This window comes from Neoarius graeffei, chromosome 24, assembly GCF_027579695.1.
Source record: "Neoarius graeffei isolate fNeoGra1 chromosome 24, fNeoGra1.pri, whole genome shotgun sequence".
NCBI classification, from domain to species: Eukaryota; Metazoa; Chordata; class Actinopteri; order Siluriformes; family Ariidae; genus Neoarius; species Neoarius graeffei.
This window is the reverse complement of record NC_083592.1, coordinates 9,753,849-9,778,850: the sequence shown is the minus strand read 5'-3', so window position 1 is coordinate 9,778,850 and position 25,002 is coordinate 9,753,849. Positions and strand designations below refer to the sequence as shown.

The window sequence follows — 25,002 nt, the reverse complement described above, 5'->3', positions numbered from 1 at the left end:
CCTGCTGGATGTCAGGTGATGAGATAATGATGATGAGTATTTGGATGCAGCCCATGTGAAAAAATTCTCAGGACACCACACTATTGGTGTAACCAAATCCATCCAGAACATTCGAAGGACTGGTGCACTAAACAGCTAGGGAAAGACAAAGCAAATAAAATATTGCTGTCATAGTATTGAAACTGTAACTAGCCTATACCTAATCCTGTTTGTGTTTTTGACAGGGCAAACAGTTTGAAAAGACAAAGAGGAAAGTGGCGGAAAAGAACACATGTCTGCGATTTAAGAAATGGCAGAGGATCATGATCATTCTCGGAGCAGTTGTTCTGGTCATCATCATCATCATTAGTTGTGTGTTATTGTGGCCACGGTAAGGACAGATACAGCAGAGACTCTGGTTAAAAAGCCGAAAAGCCGGAGATTAAGTAGAAGTGATGGACTTAAAGTCTAAGTTATGTGTTCAAAAGACAAAAAGGTCTGAAGGACACATCGTCATGCCTACTTCTGCTCACACGCCATACTCTTTGTGTTTACTCTTGTGCATGTACAAGTACTGGTACTGATAACTGTTTGAGTCTGAGTCTACTTCCTGGTCAGGTTTTTTCCCTCCTGAAGTCTCAGGGAGTTTTTCTTTGTCACTGTCACCTCTGAGTTTTTCTGGGGGGGTTTTGTTGTTGTTGTTGTTGTTGTTGTTGTTTGTTTTGTTTTGTTTTTTAATAGATCTAACAGTCAGTCAAATAAATGAGCCAGTGTCTTTGTAAAATATGCTCTGAATGAATGAATTAAACACTTAAGATTAAGAGCGACTACATTGTTTGCCTCTTTGTCACTACACTGGAGGAAACTTGCCCTTGGTGAAATTTTGCTTCCCATTTTTCTAAACAAACCCCAAACCCTATCATCTAACTCAACCCCAAGCTTATGGCAAATCTTACTTATAAAAAAAAAAAAAACAGAACCACGGCTGTAGCTTGTGACAGTGACTCCAGGGTTTGGAGCTCAGTCATTCCAGAAGGTTGTATTTTTTCACTTCTCATGTAGCCAAAGCTTTATCCTGATCAGGGTAGCAGTGAACCTGGAGATTATCCTAGGAACACTGCATGTGAGGTGGGAATACATACTGAACAGAATGCCAGAGCATGCACACATTCATCCACACCTAGGGGCAATTCTGGCATGAAGCCATCCATATCCTGGCATGTTTTTGAGAAGTGAAAGGAATCCTGAGAACCTGAAGGAAACTGCAGGGTTTTTACAATAAACTCCAGGTATTTTAGGGGAAAGAAGCTGCTGCACATCTGTTTTAGTTCCTTAAAAAATGTACTTGCTGACTTTTGTATTAAATACTGCATCTAATACCGTTTCCCTCGAATAGATTATTTGTTTTACAGAATTTCAAGTTGAGGAGTGACCTCAAATGACCTTGGGCACCCTGCATATCAAATCCTAGAAGGTCACATAAGCAGTAATACATGTCTTCTTGCAGATCTTCTGTTTAAGCAGATTCAAAAATGTTTTGGAAATTTTTCCATCAATCATTTCCTCTTTATTTCCTAATTCAGGGTAGCCTAGTAAACTAGACCCACCCGCCTAGCGGCCAAAAATATTTTTGCCTACGAGTGGGTCTAGCCTCGCACCATATCAACAAAACACCCCGGGCATCAAATCGTGCCCGCCAATCACAAAGCAAGGTTTTTGTTTGGATTCTTTGGGCGGGCTTTTGCAGGAGTGACGACAAGGCTGCGCGACGCTGGAGAAAGCACAACAGGAAAGATGGCTACGGCTAGAGAACAGCACTCGTTTGACTCCGCTTTGGAATCAGTTTTAGAAGAATTAGACTTGGAGTTTTCATTGAAACATGAGCAGGAAGAGGCTCTCCGCTCATTCCTTTTCAAGAAGGACGTTTTCACTGTTTTGCCGACCGGCTATGGCAAAAGTCTGATCTACCAGCTGGCTCCGCTTGTAGCCAAAAGGATGGGGCTAGTTTGTGCAGTACGGAGAATTAATAAACAGCTTTGAAACATTAGTTTTTGATTGTTTCTTATTTTCCCGTTATTTTAAATTTAAGGGAAATTATTTCACCAAACACTACTAAATAAAAATAAAAACTCAAAAACAGTTTAAGCAAACCCTTGAAAAACACTTGAAAAAAAATGAGTTATGTGGTACAGACTCCAAACTTGTGGTCATTATCTCCAAACTTCTTAATATCTAGAACCTGTTTATTAATTAATACGCATTTTGTACGAATGGAGCAGGAGTCTGGTTCGCATTGCCGGCAGTAAGTCAGACCTGTTCCCAGTGCATGTTGGACTCCGGCAGGACTGCCCTTTGTCACCGGTTCTGTTCATAATTTTTCTGGACAGAATTTCTAGGCGCAGCCAGGGGCCGGAAGGAATCCTGTTTGGGAACCACAGGATTTCATCTCTGCTTTTTGCGGATGATGTTGTCCTGTTGGCTTCTTCAAACCGGGACCTCCAGCATGCACTGGGGTGGTTTGCAGTTGAGTGTGAAGCGGCTGGGATGAGAATCAGCACCTCCAAGTCCGAGGCCATGGTTCTCGACCGGAAAAGGGTGGCTTGCCCTCTCCAGGTTGGTGGAGAAGTCCTGCCTCAAGTGGAAGAGTTTAAGTATCTCGGGATCTTGTTCACGAGTGAGGGAAGGATGGAGCGTGAGATCGACAGGCGGATCGGTGCAGCCTCCACAGTGATGCGGTCGCTTTACCGGTCCGTCGTGGTGAAGAAGGAGCTGAGCCAAAAGGCGAAGCTCTCAATTTACCGGTCGATCTATGTTCCGACTCTCACCTATGGTCATGAGCTGTGGGTAATGACCGAAAGAACAAGATCGCGGATACAAGCGGCCGAAATGAGTTTCCTTCGCAGGGTGGCTGGGCGCTCCCTTAGAGATAGGGTGAGAAGCACAGTCACTCGGGAGGAGCTCGGAGTAGAGCCGCTGCTCCTCCACATCGAGAGGAACCAGCTGAGGTGGCTCGGGCATCTTTTTCGGATGTCTCTTGGATGCCTCCCTGGGGAGGTGTTCCAGGCATGTCCCCCCGGGAGGAGGCCCTGGGGAAGACCCAGGACACGCTGGAGGGACTATGTCTCTCGGCTGGCCTGGGAACGCCTCGGTGTTCTTCCCGAGGAGCTGACCGAGGTGTCTGGGGAGAGGGAAGTTTGGGCTTCCATGCTTAGACTGCTGCCTCCGCAAACCCGGTCCCGGATAAAGCGGAAGAAGACGAGACGAGACGCATTTTGAAAAATTATTTATTTCAAGGCCTCCCCCACTGCTTTCTGTCGCTCTGACTACGTCACAGTCACTGTTGCGCTGATTGGTCAGAGCATTGGCCTATACGCACAGAGACAGTTTGAAAGACAACGGGTTGTCCCTACCCACACCCTTCGGAAATGTCTACAATCGAGACCAGACTAAATATTCACATTTAGTGTGGCTTGCCAGGCTAAATTCAGGGTGAATTCTTAAAGAACATGAATGCTCAGCTATACGAGAAGCCTCTGTTTGTTTATTTGGTCCAATAAAATCTCTGAGATAAATACATTTAATTCATACAATTTAAATGAAAGTAATCTCATTACAAGTTTAATAAATAATAAATAATAGTTGATGTAGTCGTCCGCTGTCCATCGCTAGTGATGATGACTGCTTCATTAGGATGCGCAGAAACACAGATGGGCTGCGAGGCCCATACCAGAGTGACAGAGTCATTCTCAGTGGTGGCATGAATGTCCTGGTTGAGCTGCTATGGAATGTCTGGTTTCAGGAGCTCTCGTATACTCCCTTTCATGCTTGTCTTCAATTTTAGACACTGAGCTTCTTTTTTTTTCCCCTTTTTTTATTTTTTACAAAACCAAGATGTGTGTAACAAACAATATAACAAAAAACATCCAACATTAGTGAACCAGGACATAGGACATTCAATAAGGGCTAGGGACATGGTACGGGGGGGGGGGGGGGGGGGGTATTAGAGTGTGTGTGTGTGTGTGTGTGTGTGTGTGTGTGTGTGTGTGTGTGTTAGAGGGGGATGTTTGAGTGTGGGTGTGAGGGGGGTATTTGTGTATGCGTGAGTGTATGTGTGTGTGTGTGTGTGTGTGTGTGTACATGAATACATATGTATATTATCAGTTTAGCAATTATGTAAATTATATGTAAGCAGAAAAGTCTGGGGCATGGGGGATTAGGATGAGTCCCACTGGGAGGAAGTGGAGGAAGGGAGGAAGAGACAAGGGAGGGAGAAGCAGACTTCGGGCAAACTGACGCACCACCCCCAGACACAATTACACCCCCAAAAGAAAAATTAAATAAATAAAATAAAATGGAGGGGGTGGTGGTAAGATGACTTCCTCTGACCACTCCAAGCCCCAGTGCATCAGAGGTACAAGCTGAACCCTAGTGGGAGGAGAGGACAGGAAAGGGCCGCCACAGAGCCCCCCAGACCACCCCCACCCCCACCCCCGGCCCCCACCATCCCGAACAGAACAGGAGTCCAAGGCCCTCCCAATCCACGCGCCTCACTGGCCCTATGATGTGTTTTATCTAATGTCTAAATGCATTAAAAAGAGGGGGGGCAGAGCAGAGAGAGAGCCTTACTAAAGACTCCCCCCCCGACCCACCCCCACCTGTCCTATAAATTGAGATTGTGATTTTTCTAAGATGTGATGCATTAAAAGAAGTGAGGCGCAAGCTGATTCGGGCCTTTTTACAGGCCACTCTACAGAGCGCCCCACCTCGGCCCTTACTTACTGGAGTTGTTTGTATTATTGAGTGGGAATGTACCTTCCAAGTCAGCTAATGTGGAGCGTTAAAAAGTGAGACACCCAGAGTGGAGGCAGCCCGGTCCATTCCCGGGGAGCATGGGGTCCGCAGCAGAGGCAGTGGGGGAGAGGCCCCACCACGGCCCCACCATGGCCAGAACCCCCCACACAAGTCAGCCAGCCCCCGACCCCTGGAAGCCAGAGCAGTACAGAGGAGAGACTGATGTTATGTTGTGTTTTAGATGGGGGGCGCGGGGGGGGATAGATAAACAATGGAAAAGGGGGGGTGGGGGTGGGCGGGGGGATTGGGGGGAGGGGGGGTCTCATCCTGTCTCAGGCAGAGAGGGCCAGCAGAGCAGTTATAACTGTAAGAAATTGGAAAGTGATGACCAGGTTAGGTTATTATTAGATGGGATATTAGAGGTTTCTAATGATATGTGGTCCAGTAAGTTTTTCCAGGCAGATATGTGAATTTTGTTCTTTGATTTCCAGTTCATGAGGATAGTTTTCTTGGCGACAGCTAGCTCAACCAATAGGATGATGTTGTTAAAGTGATTCAAGGTGGATACAGTGGTATCTCCAAGCAAACAGAGCGATGGAGAGGTTGGGATGTAGCAGCCAAAGAAAATAGAAAGTAGATCTGTTACCTTCTCCCAAAATTGTTTGATGGGGGTACAGTGCCAGAGTGTGTGAATATAGGTGTCCGGGCAGTTTTGAGTACAGTGAGGGCAGATGTCTGTGGAAAAACCCATGCAAAACAATTTGTGGCCCGTGAGATGAGTCCTGTGGATAATCTTGTATTGGATTAATTGTAGGTTGGTATTTTTGGTCATGAGAAAGGTATTTTTGCAGACTTGAGTCCAGAAATTGGCATCAGTAGAGATAGAGAGATCTAAATCCCATTTGGCAGATGGTAAGCTCATACTGGTATCAGTTTGTATCAATAACTTATAAATTTTGGATAATAGCTTTTTTGAAGAAGATATATTAATAACATTTGAGATGGGTGTAGTGAGTTCTAAATTGGGTGTTGAGGTATTCATTGTGGATGTGATTGTTGATTTGATCTGTAGGTATTGTAGAAAGTGCTTGCTGGTGATGCCGAATTTCTGGACCAAGTCCGCAAATGTGGAAAATTTGCTGTTCGTAAACAAGTGCTGTAGGTGTGTAATGCCTTTATCTTTCCAGGTGCAGAAATTAAGTGTTCGTTTGTTGCAAATTAAATCTGGGTTATTCCAAATCGGGGTGAGCTTTGAGAGTGAGTGCTTTGTGTTAGTGATGTTGTGGAATTTCCACCAGGCTGTCAGACCCAAACAGATGGTAGGGGCTTTGAAACGGGGGTGTTTTTTGATTGTTGGAGTAAGGAATGGCAGATCTGAAATCAGAAGGTCATTGCAAATTGTCTGTTCTAAATCCAGCCAGATAGTATCAGATTGGTTATGATGGGTCCATGTGTGCACATATTGGAGATGATTTGCCAAACTATATAGAATGAAATTTGGTGCTTCTAATCCTCCTAGGGACTTGGGTTTTTGAAGGGTTGCTAGTTTAATTCTGGGTGTCTTGTTTTTCCAATAGAATTTTGTGATTGCTGAATCTAGAGATTTAAACCAGGATATGGGTGGTTGTATTGGGATCATTGAAAAGAGGTAATTAACTTTGGGTAGAATTATCATTTTGATAGCAGATATACGGCCCATGATGGAGAGTGGAAGGTTTGTCCAGCGTTGCAAATCATCCTGAATTGTTTTTAAAAGGGGGGAAAAGTTTAGAGTGAATAGATCAGACAGCCTGGGGGAAACTCTTATTCCTAAATAGGTGATGTGATCGGTGCATAGTGAGATAGGAAGGGTGTTGGCTGCTGCATTCCCACTTTGTGGTTTTAGAAGGAGAGCTGATGATTTATTCCAGTTGACTGAGTATTCTGAAAAATTGGCAAATGAATTTATTGTTTTTATTGTTTCTTGTAATGAACTTACTGGGTTTTGAAGAAAAAGTAGAATATCATCTGCGTAGAGGCTTATTTTATGATGCATGGTTTTAGTCTGAATACCTGTGATTAGCGTGTTTTGGCATATGGCTGCAGCTAGAGGTTCAATGAAAATAGTGAATAATAAGGGGGAGAGTGGGCATCCTTGTCTAGTCCCCCTGTGCAAAGTGAAGTTTTGGGAAACTAACCCATTTGTAGTGACGGTGGCTAATGGTGAATTGTATAGCAGTTTGACCCAGTTGATGAATGAGTCCCCAAAGCCAAACCGCTCTAATATGGAAAACAGGAATTTCCAATTGTTAGGACTGGGACTGTTTTGGCCTCTAGAGGCCGCTGTTATTTCCTTTTCGTGTCATGTTTGTTTTGGCCTCTAGAGGCCGCCACTGTTCCTGTGTTTTGTGTTTGGGTTAATTCCCTGTTTAGTCCTGATTATTTTCACGTGTGTTCAATTTAGTTTGTGTATTTATACCCCCTGAGTTCAGTCCTCTTGTCACGGAGTCTTTGTGCTATGTTTATCTCCAGTTTCCTCTGTACTGTGTTCTTTGTTTTGCACTTTGCTTTTCTTTTGGATTTAGTAGTGACTGTGTTTTTGGATCTTCTGAGCTTTTGCATTTTTGCCTTTTCCTTTTTCGACTTTGACATTTTGGATATTTTATTTTTCCTTTGTCTTCCCAGTGTTGGATTATACTCTTTGGGGTTTTTTTTGTTTTTTGTTTTGCCCTGGATTGTATATAGTGTATATCTCATCTCATCTCTAGCCGCTTTATCCTTCTACAGGGTCGCAGGCAAGCTGGAGCCTATCCCAGCTGACTACGGGCGAAAGGCGGGGTACACCCTGGACAAGTCGCCAGGTCATCACAGGGCTGACACATAGACACAGACAACCATTCACACTCACATTCACACCTACGGTCAATTTAGAGTCACCAGTTCACCTAACCTGCATGTCTTTGGACTGTGGGGGAAACCGGAGCACCCGGAGGAAACCCACGCGGACATGGGGAGAACATGCAAACTCCACACAGAAAGGCCCTCGCCGGCCACGGGGCTCGAACCCAGGACCTTCTTGCTGTGAGGCGACAGCGCTAACCACTACACCACCGTGCCGCCCTATAGTGTATATAGTATAAATAAACCTTTTGATACTTTTTCTACTTCCGCCTCACGCCTCTGCATTTGAGTCATCCCCCTCGTGGCCTAGTGGGGGTTTGCTGGATTATCACACCAACGAACCAGGTTCGAATCCCAGCAAAACCCTAACAGAAAGACTCCGTCATGACCGACTCAGCAGAGGCTGCTTCAACTGTCTACCCGGCCAACCTTCAGGGAATTATGGCAGCTTTGACACGCTTCGGAGCGACCATGGACGTACGCTCACCAGCCAACGTGAGGCCCTTGCTCGCCACGAGGAACTGCTTCAGCAAATTGGGAAAACCCTGGCACAGCTGACATCTCTACCTGCATCTCCTGCTCCAGTGCCTCCTGCCATGCTGCCTTCTTCACCTCGTGAACCCAGCCATCCTGCACCACAGAGGTATGACGGCAAGCACAGTGAGTGCCGAGAGTTCCTTACCCAGTGTCAACTCACCTTTGAGCTTCAGCCTACCACCTACACTACGGATCGCCACAAGATTGCCTTTGTGATAACCTTATTAGCTGGTAAGGCGCGAGCCTAGGCTACTGCTATCTGGCAAAGACAGGGACCTGAGTGCCTTGATTTCCAGCTGTTTTCTGAAGAGATGCTTAGGGTCTTTGATCAGGCAGACATTAGTACCGACGCAGCCCAAAAGCTCATGTCCATCCGGCAAGGAGGAAGCGTCGCAGATTACGCCATCTCGTTCCGGACGCTCGCAGCAGTAAGTGGATGGAACGAGACTGCCCTGGTGTCAGCCTTCCACCATGGTCTGTCTGACCCCATCAAGGACGGTCTGGCCTCTATTGGATGCCCAAGTGACCTCGAAACTCTCATCTCACATGCTATTCATCTGGACAACAGGATTAGAGAACGCCGCCAAGTCTTGAGCCCCCCCAGCCTCCCTACCTCTACGTGGAACCCATCTACCTCCTTCAGTGACCGTCCAGAACCCATGCAAGTGGGTCGTACTCGCCTCTCCGCATCTGAGAGGGAGCGCAGAAGGAGGGACAAGTGCTGCATCTACTGTGGCAAGCCTGGTCACTTCCGAGCATCATGTCCCGAACTCTCGGGAAAAGGACCACCCCGTCCAGCCGAGGGAGGGTTGTGACGGGGCCTACCCTCTCTCCCGGACTCCCTGGCCAAGGAATCTACATCCCGGTCTCCATCTCCTGGGGTGAGTCTGTCCATTCTTGTCAAGCTTTGTTAGACTCAGGGGCGGCTGGGAACTTTATGGATATTCACTTCGCCCAAAGTATCAATGTTCCGACTGCACCTCTTGAAGTCCCACTGTCTGTGTCTGCCCTCGATGGCCAAGCGTTAGGTGATGGAAGAGTCACCCAAGTTACTTCTCCAGTTTTCCTCCAGTCTCAAGGTCACAAGGAAGAAATATCCCTGCACCTGATTCCTTCACCTGAGTTCCCAGTTATTCTAGGCCAGGGGTGTCCAAACTGATCCATAAAGGGCCGTGTGGCTGCAGGTTTTCATTCCAGCCATGCAGCAGCACACCTGACTTGGCTCATTCAATCAACTGAACTGTCTTCACACAGTCAAATACTTGCAGCCACACCCACCCTTGATTAAAGGGTGGGTGTGTCAGTTGATTGAATAAGCCAAATCAGGTGTGCTGCTGCATGGCTGGAATGAAAACCTGCAGCCACACGGCCCTTTATGGATCAGTTTGGACACCCCTGTTCTAGGCCTTCCTTGGCTAACTCGCCACAACCCTCGCATAGACTGGGTAACAAGCCAGGTTGTGGAATGGGGCCCTGCATGCCATGCCTCTTGTCTGCTCTCTAGCTCTCCTGTGTCTCCTGCTGAGCCCCCTGATCTCACCGAGTTATCTCAAGTTCCCACAGAGTACTGGGATCTCAAAGAGGTCTTCAGCAAGAGCAGGGCCGCCGTTCTTCCTCCGCACCGGGCCTACGACTGTGCCATCGACTTGCTACCTGGGACTACCCCTCCTCGTGGCAAACTGTTTTCCCTCTCTCAGCCAGAACGCAAGGCCATGGAGGAATACCTCAAAGACGCCCTGGTCTCTGGGTTCATTCGACCCTCCACCTCACCTGCTGGTGCCGGCTTCTTCTTTGTCGGCAAGAAGGATGGGGGGGCTCCAACCATGTATTGACTACAGGGGCCTGAACAAGATCACTGTGCACAACCGATATCCCCTTCCGCTGATGTCCACAGCTTTCGACCTGCTCCAAGGCGCCACCGTCTTCACCAAGTTGGACCTACGGAACGCATACCACCTCATCCGTATCCGACAGGGAGACGAGTGGAAGACTGCCTTTAACACCCTATCTGGGCACTACGAATACCAGGTGATGCCCTTCGGACTCACCAATGCACCAGCTGTTTTTCAGGCCCTAATCAACGACGTCTTAAGGGACATGATTAACCTGTACGTTTTTGTCTACCTCGACGACATCCTTATCTTTTCCAAGACTGTGCAGGAGCACCGCCACCATGTCCGCCAGGTTCTCCAGAGGCTGCTACAGAACAATCTGTTCGCCAAGGCCCAGAAATGCGAATTTCATGTTCCCGAGGTCTCCTTTCTGGGATTTATTGTACGGACAGGCCAACTCCAAATGGACCCTGCCAAGACCCTGGCCGTCCGGGACTGGCCTACTCCCAAGTCCGTTAAGGAGGTTCAGCGGTTCTTAGGATTCGCTAACTTCTATCGCAAGTTCATCAGGAACTTCAGTTCTGTAGCAGCACCCATGTCGGACCTCACCAAAGGGACAGGTGGATCTTATGTCTGGTCTCCTCAGGCGGAAAAGGCGTTCAAAGACCTCAAGGACCGCTTCTGCACGGCACCCATTCTGGTCCTCCCGGACACCTCCCAACCATTCATCGTGGAGGTGGACGCCTCGGACAGTGGTGTCGGCGCGGTGCTCTCTCAACGTTCGGAAGGAAAGCTGCACCCCTGCGCTTACTTCTCCCACCGCCTGAGTCCTGCGGAGTCCCGGTACGATGTGGGGGATCGAGAACTGCTAGCGGTCAAACTGGCCCTTGAGGAGTGGAGGCACTGGCTGGAGGGAGTGCAACATCCATTCCTGGTTTGGACTGACCACAAGAACCTGGAGTACCTCCAGCAAGCCAAGAGACTGAACCCTCGACAGGCTAGGTGGGCCCTGTTTTTCAGTCGGTTTGACTTCACCCTCTCATACCGCCCTGGCTCCAAGAACACCAAACCTGACGCACTGTCCAGGCTGTTCTCTGCCACTAACAGGGAGAGTGAAGTCGGGCCTATTATCCCTGTGTCCCGGATTGTGGCCCCTGTCCGCTGGGGTATTGAGGAGGCTGTCCGACGAGCCCAATGCCAGGACCCCGGTCCTGGGACGGGGCCACCGGGCCTCTTGTGCGTCCCACATCAAGCCCGAGCCAAGGTTCTCCAGTGGTGTCACTCTTCCCCTCTCACCGCCCAACCGGGAGCTCGGAGGACCCTGGACTTCCTGAAAAGACGCTTCTGGTGGCCTAACATGGAGAAGGAAGTAAGGTCATTTGTCCTGTCCTGTGAGGTTTGCACCAGAACCAAGAACCCATGACAGCGTCCCCAGGGTCTCCTGCATCCTCTGACCATTCCCCGGCATCCCTGGTCCCACGTGGCAGTCGACTTCATCACGGGTCTCCCTGAGTCACAAGGTAACACGGTCATTTTGGTCATAGTTGACAGATTCTCCAAGGCCTGCCGCTTCATGCCACTGTGCATACTCCCCCTCTGCTCTTGAAACAGCGAAACTTATGTTTAATCATGTCTTCCGAGTCTTTGGTCTCCCACAGGACATCGTCTCAGACCGAGGGCCCCAGTTCTCCTCCCGAGTGTGGCACGGGTTCTGCAAGGTCATCGGAGCCACTGCCAGCCTCTCCTCTGGGTTTCACCCACAGTCCAATGGTCAGACGGAGAGGCTCAACCAGGACCTGGAAACCACCCTGCGAGGCCTGGCTATGGATAACCCGACATCGTGGAGCACCTGGCTGCCATGGGCTGAGTACACCCACAACACCCTGCAGTCATCAGCCACCAAGCTGTCGCCATTCCAGTGCCAATTCGGGTTCCAGCCACCTCTGTTCCTGGACCAGGAGGAGGACACGGGGGTGCCCTCGGTCAACCAATATGTGAGACGGTGTCGCAAGACCTGGAGCAAGGTCAGGAAGACCCTCATACAGACCTCCAGAACCAACCAGACTCAGGCCAACCGCCATAGAAGACCTGCACACGCTTTCCGCCCTGGGCAGCGGGTTTGGCTGTCCACTAAGGACCTTCCGCTGTGGGTGGAGAACCGCAAGCTTGCTCCTCGCTACATTGGCCCCTTCAAGGTGGTGCGCAGGGTGAACCCTGTCTCCTACTGGCTCCAGTTGCCCCGGACTCTGAGGATCAACCCCACTTTCCATGTTTCCCTGTTGCGGCCCGTACTGACGTCTACATATGCCCCTGCCCCTAGGAACCCCCCACCCCCCTGCATCTTCCAGGGTCAGACTGTGTTCACTGTGCATCGCCTGCTTGACTCCCGCCGGGTCCGCGGTGGGCTGCAATATCTGGTGGACTGGGAGGGCTATGGTCCTGAGGAGCGCTGCTGGGTTCCTGCTCGGGATGTCCTAGATCAGTGGTTCTCAAACTTTTTTCACCAAGTACCACCTCAGAAAATATTTGGCTCTCCAAGTACCACCATAATGACCAACATTAAAATACAGTAGCGTAGTAGACCTAAGTATTCATTAAAAACAAGGCGGAGGTTTTATTTAACAAGTATATTTAATATTGTTGGCCACTGTAACATTACACACAGTACTTTGAACAGTAACACTGTTTAAATATAGGAAAATAAAACACTGTACTTAAATAATGAATCAAATAAATTGGCCAAATCTGCAACATCTGTAGTCTCATCAAGCTGTATGGTAAAATATCTACTGTTCTCAATGCACTCAATCAGTGTCTTTTTAACATCGTCAGCCATGTCATTTATTCTCCTTGACACGGTGTCATTTGAAAGCGGCACCAAGTTTAACTCTCTGGCAGCTTTCTCTCCACACATGATACGTGTCATCTCTTTGACTAATGGTAAACACAGCAGTTCCCCGATTGTGTACGGCTTACCGGCTCTGGCGATCAGGAGGCTGGCACGATATGAAGCTTCCTGTGCTTTGGCTACAGGTGTACCATAGGACAGAATGGTAGACTTGGACTGCTTCAGTTCATCACGTTTTTGTAAAAAAAAAAATCCATTGGTTTGTCCTTTAGTGCTGTGTGTTTGGTTGTAAGATGCCGTTTGAGATGCGATGGTTTCATGGACTCATTGCTCAGAACGTCCCCGCATACAACACACTGCGGCCTGGGCAGCTCCTCTGTCCCACTCCAAATGAATCCCAGTTTTATGTATTTTTCGTCATACTTCCTCCTCACTGGTTTCTGCCATTTCCTAGCAGTTCTGGGGCTGGTTTTGCCACTGTCGTTAGCATCTGCGCTCGGCTCACACACGTCCTCTTCAGTTCTCCCTCTCTCCTGATCCACGCTCCCATTCGCGGATTTAAGCCACGACAGTAATTTTGTCGTACTCGTCATAATTAGCAAAGCCACCTCCACCTTTTCCCATCACAGCCTAGTCTACCAATGGCAGATAACCGCCTGTCAGCGGAACCGGCGGGAATGAGTACGTACGCTACGTATGGCTACCCAGAAGCACTTGCAAACTTTTTAAAATTATTAACTTAATTTGTATCTCCTTTCATTTTCTTGTCATCAGTTGATAAGATATTTTTCATCCATTCAGATATTATGGATAGTATTTCACGTTTTATTTTATTTTTTAAATTTTATTTATATTTAATTAAGTGATTCTTTGGCGTAACACTAGAATGGAGCCCACGTACCACTAGTGGTACGCGTACCACAGTTTGAGAATCACTGTCCTAGATAAAGAACTGTGTCGGGACTTCCATTCGGCCCATCCGGATCGCCCTGGGAACGTCAGGAGACGCTCCTAGAGAGGGGGGTCCTGTTAGGACTGGGACTGTTTTGGCCTCTAGAGGCCGCTGTTATTTCCTTTTCGTGTCATGTTTGTTTTGGCCTCTAGAGGCCGCCACTGTTCTTGTGTTTTGTGTTTGGGTTAATTGCCTGTTTAGTCCTGATTATTTTCACCTGTGTTCAATTTGGTTTGTGTATTTATACCCCTGAGTTCAGTCCTCTTGTCACGGAGTCTTTGTGCTGTTATGTTTATCTCCAGTTTCCTCTGTACTGTGTTCTTTGTTTTGCACTTTGCTTTTCTTTTGGATTTAGTAGTGACTGTGTTTTTGGATCTTCTGAGCTTTTGCATTTTTGCCTTTTCCTTTTTGGACTTTGAACTTTTGGATATTTTATTTTTCCCTTTGTCTTCCCAGTGTTGGATTATACTCTGTTTTTTTTTTTTGTTTTTTTTTGTTTTGCTCTGGATTGTGTATAGTGTATATAGTATAAATAAACCTTTTGATACTTTTTCTACTTCCGCCTCACGCCTCTGCATTTGAGTCATCCCCCTGGTGGCCTAGTGGGGGTTTGCTGGATTATCACACCAACGAACCAGGTTCGAATCCCAGCAAAACCCTAACACCAATTGACTCTGTCAAATGCTTTCTCTGCATCTAATGTAACGATGACTGTATTGTTTTCCTGAGTTATTGAGTGGTGCATTACGTTAAATAACCTGCGTGTATTACTTGAAGATAACCTGCCTTTCACGAATCCTGTTTGATCTGGATGAATTATAGAGGGAATAACTTTTTCTAATCTGATTGCAAGGGCTTTGGTGATAATTTTAGTGTCAACATTGATTAGCGATATTGGCCTGTAACTTGATGGTAACATTGGGTCCTTATTGGGTTTGAGTAGAAGTGAGATGGAAGCACTATTAGAGGATGGCGGAAGTCTGGGGTTGTGTTTTGATTCATAGATCATCCGGTAGAAAAGTGGAGCTAAAGTTGACCAGAAATGTTTATAGAACTCAGCAGGGAAGCCATCTGGACCGGGGGCCTTGTTATTTGACATTGTCTTTAGTGCAGCATGTAATTCATCTTCGAATATCGGGGTTTCTAATGCGATTTTTTTGGTCATTGTCAATTATTGGTAGTTGGATGTGGTCCAGAAAATGATTAATGTCTTTACTATCTGGGTTTTTTTCTGATGAATAGAGCTTGTCATAGAATTGGTAGAAAATCTGATTGATTTCAGTTGGTGAGTGAGTAAGCTTCCCTGCTGAGTCCTGTAACATTGTGATTGTAGATGTTTCTTTGTTTCTTTGAATTTGGTTTGCCAGCTATTTGCCAGATTTATTGTCATGGTGAAAATGTTCCTGTCTTAGTCGGTGTATTAAAAACTGGGTCCGTTTGTTGATGATTTCATTGAGTTCTGATTTGTATTTATCTAATCTGTTTTGAATTTCGACTGATGCATTTGTCATATTAATATTCTCTAAATGTTTAATTTCTTCTTCCAATTGAGTTTCCTTTTGCTTTTCTATTTTTTTTGAAGACGGAAAATGAGATGATAACTCCTCTAAGCACTGCTTTTCCTGTTTCCCACAGAAGAGAAGGTGATGACTTGGGGGAGTCATTCATCTCTAGAAAGAGTGCCCACTCTCTCCTGATAAGGGTGTCAAAATGTGGATCTTGGAGGAGTGATATGTTAAAGCGCCAACTGGGGATTGATCTGTGTGGTTGATTCATAGACCAGTTAATTGTTACAGGGGCATGGTCACTGATGATGATTGGGTGGATTATTGATTGAGAAATATTGGGAATAAGGGAGTTACTTGTAAGAAAAAAGTCCAGACGGGAGTAGGAGCGGTGGACGGACGAGAAGAATGAGTATTCTCTGTTGTATGGGTGTTGTATGCGCCAGCTGTCGGCAAGACCAAAATCACTCATGAACTGCTTGATAGTTGAGGTGGATTGCCAAATTTGTTTGTTTTTTGAATTATTAGAGCGGTCAATTGTTGAGTCTAAGACAGTATTGAAATCTCCTGCAATTATTACTGGGCAATCGGTCATATTTGCTATTGAAGAAAAGAAGGATTGAAAAAAAGCTGGATTATCTGAGTTTGGGCCATACACGTTTCCGATTGTAATTGGGCTATTGTTAATTGAGATGTTAATGATAATAAAGCGTCCTTCTGGATCGGAAATGGTAGTATTGTGAATAAATGAGTTTTTTTTATGAATTAATATGCAAACACCTCGTTGTTTTGAGTTATAATTAGCTGAAAATGCTTGATTATATTGGGCAGATTTGATTTTGTTGCGGTCAAATTCTGACAGATGGGTTTCTTGAAGGAGGCAAATATCTGCTTGTAATTTACTAAGTTGGTCAAATACCTTGGCCCTCTTTGCCTGAGATCCAATGCTGCGGACATTCCAAGTTAGGAAGGTTAGCTTGGACATGCTAATATGGTTAATGTCTGATTGTGGTAAATGAGAGAGATGTATTGGTGAAATGATGCAAATGGGGGTATGTGTGTAGTGGTGCTAAGTGAGTGTGAATGTGTAGGCTGGAATGTAAAACAGGATAGGGAGAGGAGGGTAACATGGGGCAGAGTGGACAAGATGACAAGTACCAACAGAAACATAATTATCAATGACATGAAAAAAACCAACGTTAACGAAGAATACAATAACACAGATATGTAGTGCACTTGTATGGGCTAGTGGGGAGCTGGTTATTAAAGAGGTGTGGAGGGATTATAGAATTAATGTAGATTATGGCATGGGTGTGTATACTGAGAAAAGCCAAGGAGTTGTGTCGGGATTCCTGAATAACTGTCCGTTTAGGTAGAGTTTGTTGACTGTCAGAGTTGCGTGGATGTTTTTTTTTTTTCCTGTTTTCTTTAAGTATTGGTGTAGTAAGTTCCCTATGGGTGGTGGAGTACAGAGGACGGCAGGACAGAGATCAGAGTTCAACGGAGGCTTTCCTTTTTAGTGAGATCAGTCAGCGGGCTGGTGACGTCCGAATAATTAGGTATAAACCTACGATAGTAGCCAGCCAGCCCCAGGAACTGTCTCACCCCCTTTTTGGTCTTGGGCCTCAGGCAGGCCGCAATTGCTGCTGTCTTGTTAATTTGGGGATGCACCTGCCCGTTGCCCAAGTGGAAGCCCAGATACCGTACTTCCACCCGCCCAATCGCACACTTCTTCGGGTTGGCAGTGAGACCCGCTCGCCTCAGCGACCTAAGGATGGCCCTCAGATGTTGTAAGTGCCGCTGCCAGTCGTTACTATAAATTATTATATCATCCAGGTATGCGGCCGCATAGGTGGCGTGGGGGCGGAGGACCTTGTCCATCAGCCGCTGAAACGTAGCAGGCGCCCCAAACAGCCCAAAAGGAAGTGTGACAAATTGGTGCAAGCTGAACGGTGTGGAAAAGGTCGTTTTTTCCCGGGATAATGGAGTCATGGGGATCTGCCAATATCCCTTCGTCAAATCCAGTGTCGAATAAAAGCGAGCCGTGCCTAGTCGATCGAGCAGCTCGTCAATACGAGGCATTGGGTATGCGTCGAATTTAGAAACCACGTTGACTTTTCTATAGTCCACACAGAACCGGACCGACCCGTCGGCCTTGGGTACCAAGACCACCGGGCTGCTCCAGTCACTGTGGGACTCCTTGACGATGCCCATTTCGAGCATGGTCTGAAGTTCTTCCCGAACCACCTTTTTTTTGTGTTCGGGTAGCCTGTAAGGGCGGCTACACACTACCACCCCCGGGGGCGTCTCTATATGGTGCTCTATGAGGTTAGTGCGACCGGTCAGGGGCGAGAACACATCCGAAAACTCGGTCTGCAACTGGGCGACCTCCGTGAGTTGGGTCGGGGAGAGGTGGTCTCCACAGGGGACCAGAGAGGTACGTGATGCCAATGTCCCTTTTTGAACCTCTGGCCCCAGCTCCGCCTTCTCCGGAACTACCGACACCAACGCCACGGGGACCTCCTCGTTCCAGAGTTTAAGCAGATTGAGGTGGTAAATCTGTAGCGCCCCACCCCTGTCCATTCGCCTCCCCTCATATTCGACGTCCCTGACTCGCCGTGTGACCTCAAAGGGTCCTTGCCACTTGGCGATCAATTTGGAGCTCGACGTGGGCAACAGTATGAGTACCTTATCTCCCGGAGTGAACTCTCTAAGGCGCATACCCTTGTTGTACAGGCGGGCTTGCCGTTCCTGGGCCTACTGCAAATTCTCCTGAGTTAGGTGGGTGAGTGTGTGGAGTTTTGCGCGCAGGTCCATAACATACTGAATTTCGTTTTTGCTTTGTGAAGGTCCCTCCTCCCAATTTTCCCGCAGCACATCTAGGATGCCGCGCGGCTTATGCCCATATAATAATTCGAACAGGGAGAACCCCGTGGAGGCTTGGGGGACCTCTCGCACTGAGAACAGCAAGGGTTCGAGCCACTTATCCCAATTACGTGCGTCCTCACTCACAAATTTTTTAATAATATTTTTGAGGGTGCGGTTGAACCGTTCTACTAAACCGTCCGTTTGTGGGTGATACACACTGGTGCGTATCGGCTTAATCCCCAACAATCCATACAGTTCGTTCAGTGTACGTGACATAAACGAGGTGCCTTGATCAGTCAGAATCTCTTTCGGGATTTCAACTCGGGAGATGACGCGGAAGAGTGCCTCCGCAATACTGCGTGCTGAGATATTGCGCAGAGGCACTGCTTCCGGGTATCGCGTTGCATAGTCCACCAGAACTAATATAAAGCGGTACCTCGTGCTGACCGATCTAATGGCCCGACGAGATCCATCCCAATTCTCTCGAACGGGGTCTCGATTAACGGAAGAGGGCGCAAAGGCGCTTTTGGAATGGCCGCTGGTTTTACTAACTGGCATTCGCAGCATGCCGTACACCACCTACGGACATCGCCGCGAATCCCCGGCCAATAGAATCGGGCCATTATTCGGGCTAGTGTTTTATCCTGCCCTAAGTGTCCAGCCATGGGATTAAAGTGAGCCACCTGGAATACCAATTCCCGGCGGCTCTTCGGAATTAACAGCTGTGTGACTCACTCTTTAGTTTGAGTGTCCTGCGTCACTTGGTATAATCTATCCTTCATAACTGCGAAGTAGGGGAAGAATGGGGTGGCGTTCGGCTGGAGCGTTTGACCATCGATTACTCTCACTTGATCAAACGCATGCTGAAGAGTCTCGTCTCACGATTGTTCTAATGGGAAATCCGCGAGGGATTCCCCAATAGAGAGAGGAGGAGCCGGCGGCTCCTCACTCTGACGCGAAGATGATGTAGACGGCTCTGCGACAGCTGCTCCCACCAAAGCGACACCGGGACCTCCCCCTGTCACAAGGCAGGACCCACTCTTTACTAGGCACGTCATTAAACCCCGAAATCCCGGCCAATCAGTCCCCAAAATTAAAGAGTGGGTAAGGCGAGGATTAACCGCCGCCTTCACTATAGATTTTTCCCCTCTGAAAAATATGTGGACCGACACCAAAGGGTAGCTGTGAACATCCCCGTGCACACACAACACCTTCACTGCCTGTGCTCCCCCCAATGCCTCGTCTTGAACCAGGCTTTGGCGGATTGAGGTCCGATTGCAACCAGAATCCACCAACGCCTGATATGGAGCCCCTTGGACACTCACCGGTATGCAATACGCTCCGGCCCGATCGAGGGCAGCCTCTGGTGCGTCGGGGATCTGTACCACCGCGCCCACTTCCATTGCCATGCATTGTTGTTGCAGGTGGCCCGGCTCCCCGCAGCGCCAGCAAACCGGCCCGGGCTTTCCCTCTGCACCGGTGCTCTGGGGCTCACTCACCTGAGGGGGGGGGAGAGACAGACACAGAAGGGAGAAATGGGAGAGCACCATGGGTGCGGCAGGCCGGCTGGGGTGGAGCCGGCCCCCGTCTCCGCGGTGGGGGAATGGGGTGAGGACGGGACACAGAAGGAAGGGGGGAGAGAGAGAGAGAGAGAGAGAGAGAAGAGGAGAGAAGGGTTGACGTCTTCGGCTGTCCTGCCGCCGGAACAGCCGCCAAATGATCCTCCGCCAGCCCGACTGCCTGATCCAGCGACGCCGGGCGGTGGCACTGGACCCACTCCGCGGTTCCTGCTGGTAGGCGGGCAATGAACTGTTCCAGTACCACCTGGTCGACGATTCCCTCGGCGTCGCGATCGTTGGCCCTCAACCACCGCCAGCAGGCGTCCCGGAGCTGCTGGCCGAACGCGAACGGCCGGCCGACTTCCTCCAAACGCAGCGCGCGGAAGCGCTGGCGCTGTTGTTCTGGTGTGCACCCCACGTGCTGGAGGACGGCCCGGCGGAGGTCCGCGTAGGCCAGCCGGCGGTCGGTGGCGAGCTGTAGCGCGGCCAGCTGTGCCTCTCCCGTTAGCAGGGGGAGGAGGCGCACCGTGCGCTGCTCCATCGGCCACCCCGAGGCTTCGGCGACCTGTTCAAACAACGTGAGGAACGCCTCGGGGTCGTCCTGCGGGCCCATCTTGGTGACAGTGAGGGGGGACGGACCCTCGGCCGGAGCGCTGGTGGACCCCGCTGACGCGAGGAGATGCCGGAACGCCTCGCGATCTTCCTGCTGGGCCAGCACCAGGGCTTCGAAGCGCCGCTCTTGTTCCTTTCGGAGTGTGACGAGCGCCTGGTGCTGGCTTTGCTGAGCCGTGGCGAGGGCGTGGACCAGGTCGGCGAATGGGGAGGATTCCATGGGGCTGCTGGGTTGGTGCTCCACTGTCCTGGGTTTCGGCACCACTGTAGTAAGTTCCCTATGGGTGGGTGGAGCACAGAGGACGGCAGGACAGAGATCAGAGTTCAACGGAGGCTTTATTGCCGCACTTTTCAGTAGACAATTCAAATAGCAATCAGAGACAGACACAAACACTGTAGTCTCATCCGGGGAAGCTCTCCCTCTGCCTCCTTAAATAGGGCGCGGTTACTGGGAAGACACACAAACACAGGTTATTTGCCATCAGGTGTAGTGATTCTGCCACTCACCTTCCCTGACTCCACCCTTCTGTCACAGACCGGTGCTTGACCACGCCCCCGCTGCCACAATTGGGTATAGAATCTTTCTTCTTTCATTGATCTCACGGGGAAAATGGTCGTTCATTCCGTAGTTGGTGCCTTTGAGTTCTTTTCCTTTGTTTTTTACCATTTCTTTCTGATTGTAGTGTTCGAACTTTGCAATGATGGGTCTGGGTTTGTCCTTTTGCTGCTTGCCAAGACGGTGAACTCGATGGAATGTGATTAGATTGACAGTGTCCTTGGCCAGTTTGAGTTGTGTTAGCATGAAGTCTTTTATGAGTAGCTCTGGATTGTCGGGTGTTTTAACGGGGTCTTTGGGTTCCGGGATGCCTGAGAATATGAGGTTGTCACGCATTGAACGTGTTTGAATGTCCAGTATGGTTTCTTTCATTACTTTGTTTTCGGCGGTGACATATTCCATTTGTTGAGTGAGTGAAGTTACCAAAATTCGAAGCTCTTGGTTTGAAATCTGTAATATTGTGATTTGACTGTGTGCTAATTCGAGACTGTTACAGATATCGTTCAGCTCTTCGTGTATAGTGATTAGCATGTCCAGCTTTTTATTGATGTTTGTAAGTACACTGACCTCGACTTCCTGGGTTGTTAAATCGGTTGTGTCTGTTGCAGAGTCTCTTTTCCTTCTTTTGGAGTCGGGCTGAGTTGCATTCGGAGTTGAGTGAATCTGGTCCGGGTTCATAGTTGTCTGAAGATGTAGACAATGGTCTTCGATGAAAGCCTCCAATTCCGTTAATTCATCCAGAGTGTAATCGGAATACAAGTTGGATTATGTATGAGAAAAAGTCGCTGAGTATTAGTTTGATTTAGTCCGAAAAAAAAGGGTTTATTTTGGTAGGATCTTTAGTGCTGTATCTCCCCTTTGTCAACAACTGCAAGCCGCCATGTTCAATCTCACCTCTGAGTTCTCGCGATACTCACACAGCCATTCAGAGCTACTCCCGCCCTACTCCTACTGCTGGAGAAGAAGAAAAGAAGCAAGCTGGAGATTGCAAGGGAGGAGCTCAAGGAGCCATGTAGTGGACTCAGGCAAGAACACTCCACCAAGCATGTTACGTTATGGTACATTACAGGCATTTAGCAGATGCTCTTATCCAGAGGTTATGTTCCTTGCTCAAGGGCACTTCGGCCATTCTTGGAATCAAACCAGCAACTTTTTGGTCCCAAAGCTGCTTCTCTAACCATTAGGCCATAGCTTCCCCCATATACAGCCTCGAAGAAAACCTAACTTCCCCAGCGATACTACATCTCCTCGGTGGAGCAAGATTACTTCGGTTGTGACCACAGCATGGTCTTCCTCAGGGTTAAATGGAGTGCTGTTTGAGGTTTATAACAACCACTTCATGGTACAAAAGCGACTCTACAGTAGTTCATGAGAGTGGCTTGGAAGAGTCACACTCCACCAGCTCATCACCTTCATCCTTGAGTTCTTCCACATTCCAACCTGCATTCAGAGACAGTTAAGATAATAGCTTCCTGATTTCCAAATATGCCACCAAGCAAGAAATGTATCAACTGGGTGGTAACCATGAGAGAAAATTATGTGCAGTGAATAACAAAATGCATAGTTTTAAAGAGGAAACCAGTTGGTAAGTTGTCTCTGCAGCTTGGAGAACCTGGCACACTTTTCAGCACATTGCCGATTGGACTTGCTGTTGTTTCTGTGAATAAAACCAGGACAGCCTCATCATGTTTGTGAAAAGTGTTTTAGAGCAGTGCATTGGTTTACAGTAAACGCAATGTATCATGGGACATCGAACATTTTTTGCAGGACTGAGAATGGTAGAAATTCTCCTTGTGTCAACATCTGCAAATTAGTGGATCATTTTTCGCTGCTATTTTAGGTGAAGTTTATGTGGTAGCAGGGGCGTCGTAGAGGGGGGTAAAGTAGGACTGATTCACAGGGTCCTGACTACAGGGAGGGCCCCTGGCTGGGAGGTCCCCAAAAGGAGTCTATTTTTTCCCCTTTCGTTTTTTTTTTTCTTTCAATAATGTCAATGGTATTTCATGCAAATTCAATGTTCTCTGGGAATACATCGGTTGAAATATATGTCCCAGCCTGCAAATAGTACCTATATCAGACACCCCCATTATCAATGCACATTGGTTTAGTCCGCCCTCTCGCGGACTTTTGATTGTATGCGCAACGGATTTTTTCATGCTTCGGCATGAAACGCAGCAGACAGTTCTTATACCAACAAGGATCAATGTCGTCAGGCTTTCAGAAAAGAAAGGCAAGAAAGGCAGAGGAAACAAGATGAAGGAAAGCAACTGCTTACTGATTTCTTTCCCAAGAAAGGTGAGCCCAAATGTGAAAATTAACAACAGCTAACTGGTTATCCTATTCAGTTGCATACCACCATGATAGTAGCCTAAATCAAATAATTCGAAATGAAATAATCTGTCATTTTGTAGGCTACCACATAATTGTGATAGAAGCCCTATTCTTGTCTTAAATTTACAACCCCGATTCCAAAAAAGTTGGGACAAAGTCTCATCTCATCTCATTATCTCTAGCCGCTTTATCCTTCTACAGGGTCGCAGGCAAGCTGGAGCCTATCCCAGCTGACTACGGGCGAAAGGCGGGGTACACCCTGGACAAGTCGCCAGGTCATCACAGGGCTGACACATAGACACAGACAACCATTCACACTCACATTCACACCTACGGTCAATTTAGAGTCACCAGTTAACCTAACCTGCATGTCTTTGGACTGTGGGGGAAACCGGAGCACCCGGACACGGGGAGAACATGCAAACTCCACACAGAAAGGCCCTCGCCGGCCCCGGGGCTCGAACCCAGGACCTTCTTGCTGTGAGGCGACAGCGCTAACCACTACACCACCGTGCCGCCCTTGGGACAAAGTACAAATTGTAAATAAAAATGGAATGCAATGATGTGGAAGTTTCAAAATTCCATATTTTATTCAGAATAGAACATAGATGACATATCAAATGTTTAAACTGAGAAAATGTATCATTTAAAGAGAAACATTAGGTGATTTTAAATTTCATGACAACACCACATCTCAAAAAAGTTAGGACAAGGCCATGTTTACCACTGTGAGACATCCCCTTTCTCTTTACAACAGTCTGTAAACGTCTGGGGACTGAGGAGACAAGTTGCTCAAGTTTAGGGATAGGAATGTTAACCCATTCTTGTCTAATGTAGGATTCTAGTTGCTCAACTGTCTTAGGTCTTTTTTGTCGTATTTTCCATTTTATGATGCACCAAATGTTTTCTATGGGTGAAAGATCTGGACTGCAGGGTGGCCAGTTCAGTACCTGGACCCTTCTTCTACACAGCCATGATGCTGTAATCAATGCAGTATGTGGTTTGGCATTGTCATGTTGGAAAATGCAAGGTCTTCCCTGAAAGAGATGTCATCTGGATGGGAGCATATGTTGCTCTAGAACCTGGATATACCTTTCAGCATTGATGGTGTCTTTCCAGATGTGTAAGCTGCCCATGCCACACGCACTAATGCAACCCCATACCATCAGAGATGCAGGCTTCTGAACTGAGCGCTGATAACAACTTGGGTCGTCCTTCTCCTCTTTAGTCCGAATGACACGGCGTCCCTGATTTCCATAAAGAACTTCAAATTTTGATTCGTTTGACCACAGAACAGTTTTCCACTTTGCCACAGTCCATTTTAAATGAGCCTTGGCCCAGAGAAGACGTCTGCGCTTCTGGATCATGTTTAGATACGGCTTCTTCTTTGAACTATAGAGTTTTAGCTGGCAATGGCGGATGGCACGGTGAATTGTGTTCACAGATAATGTTCTCTGGAAATATTCCTGAGCCCATTTTGTGATTTCCAATACAGAAGCATGCCTGTATGTGATGCAGTGCCGTCTAAGGGCCCGAAGATCACGGGCACCCAGTATGGTTTTCCGGCCTTGACCCTTACGCACAGAGATTCTTCCAGATTCTCTGAATCTTTTGATGCTATTATGCACTGTAGATGATATGTTCAAACTCTTTGCAATTTTACACTGTCGAACTCCTTTCTGATATTGCTCCACTATTTGTCAGCGCAGAATTAGGGGGATTGGTGATCCTCTTCCCATCTTTACTTCTGAG

The 25,002-nt window shown here is 47.9% G+C and overlaps 1 protein-coding gene across 4 annotated transcripts in view; it reads left to right on the top strand.

The window, feature by feature from the left end:
* LOC132872930 (vesicle-associated membrane protein 1-like) overlaps positions 1-25,002 on the top strand; it is a 55,861-nt gene that overhangs the window by 19,132 nt on the left and 11,727 nt on the right. The window contains exon 3 of one of the 4 annotated variants that reach the window (XM_060908068.1): positions 225-806. The exons of 1 other annotated variant lie outside the window; for it this stretch is intronic. In XM_060908068.1, the coding sequence (XP_060764051.1) occupies positions 225-374 (150 nt within the window). In that variant the 3' untranslated portion in view covers positions 375-806. Of the gene's footprint in view, positions 1-224; positions 807-23,087; positions 23,215-25,002 lie in introns of those variants that run through there. 2 more of the 4 variants (XR_009651506.1, XR_009651507.1) reach the window with 2 other exon arrangements.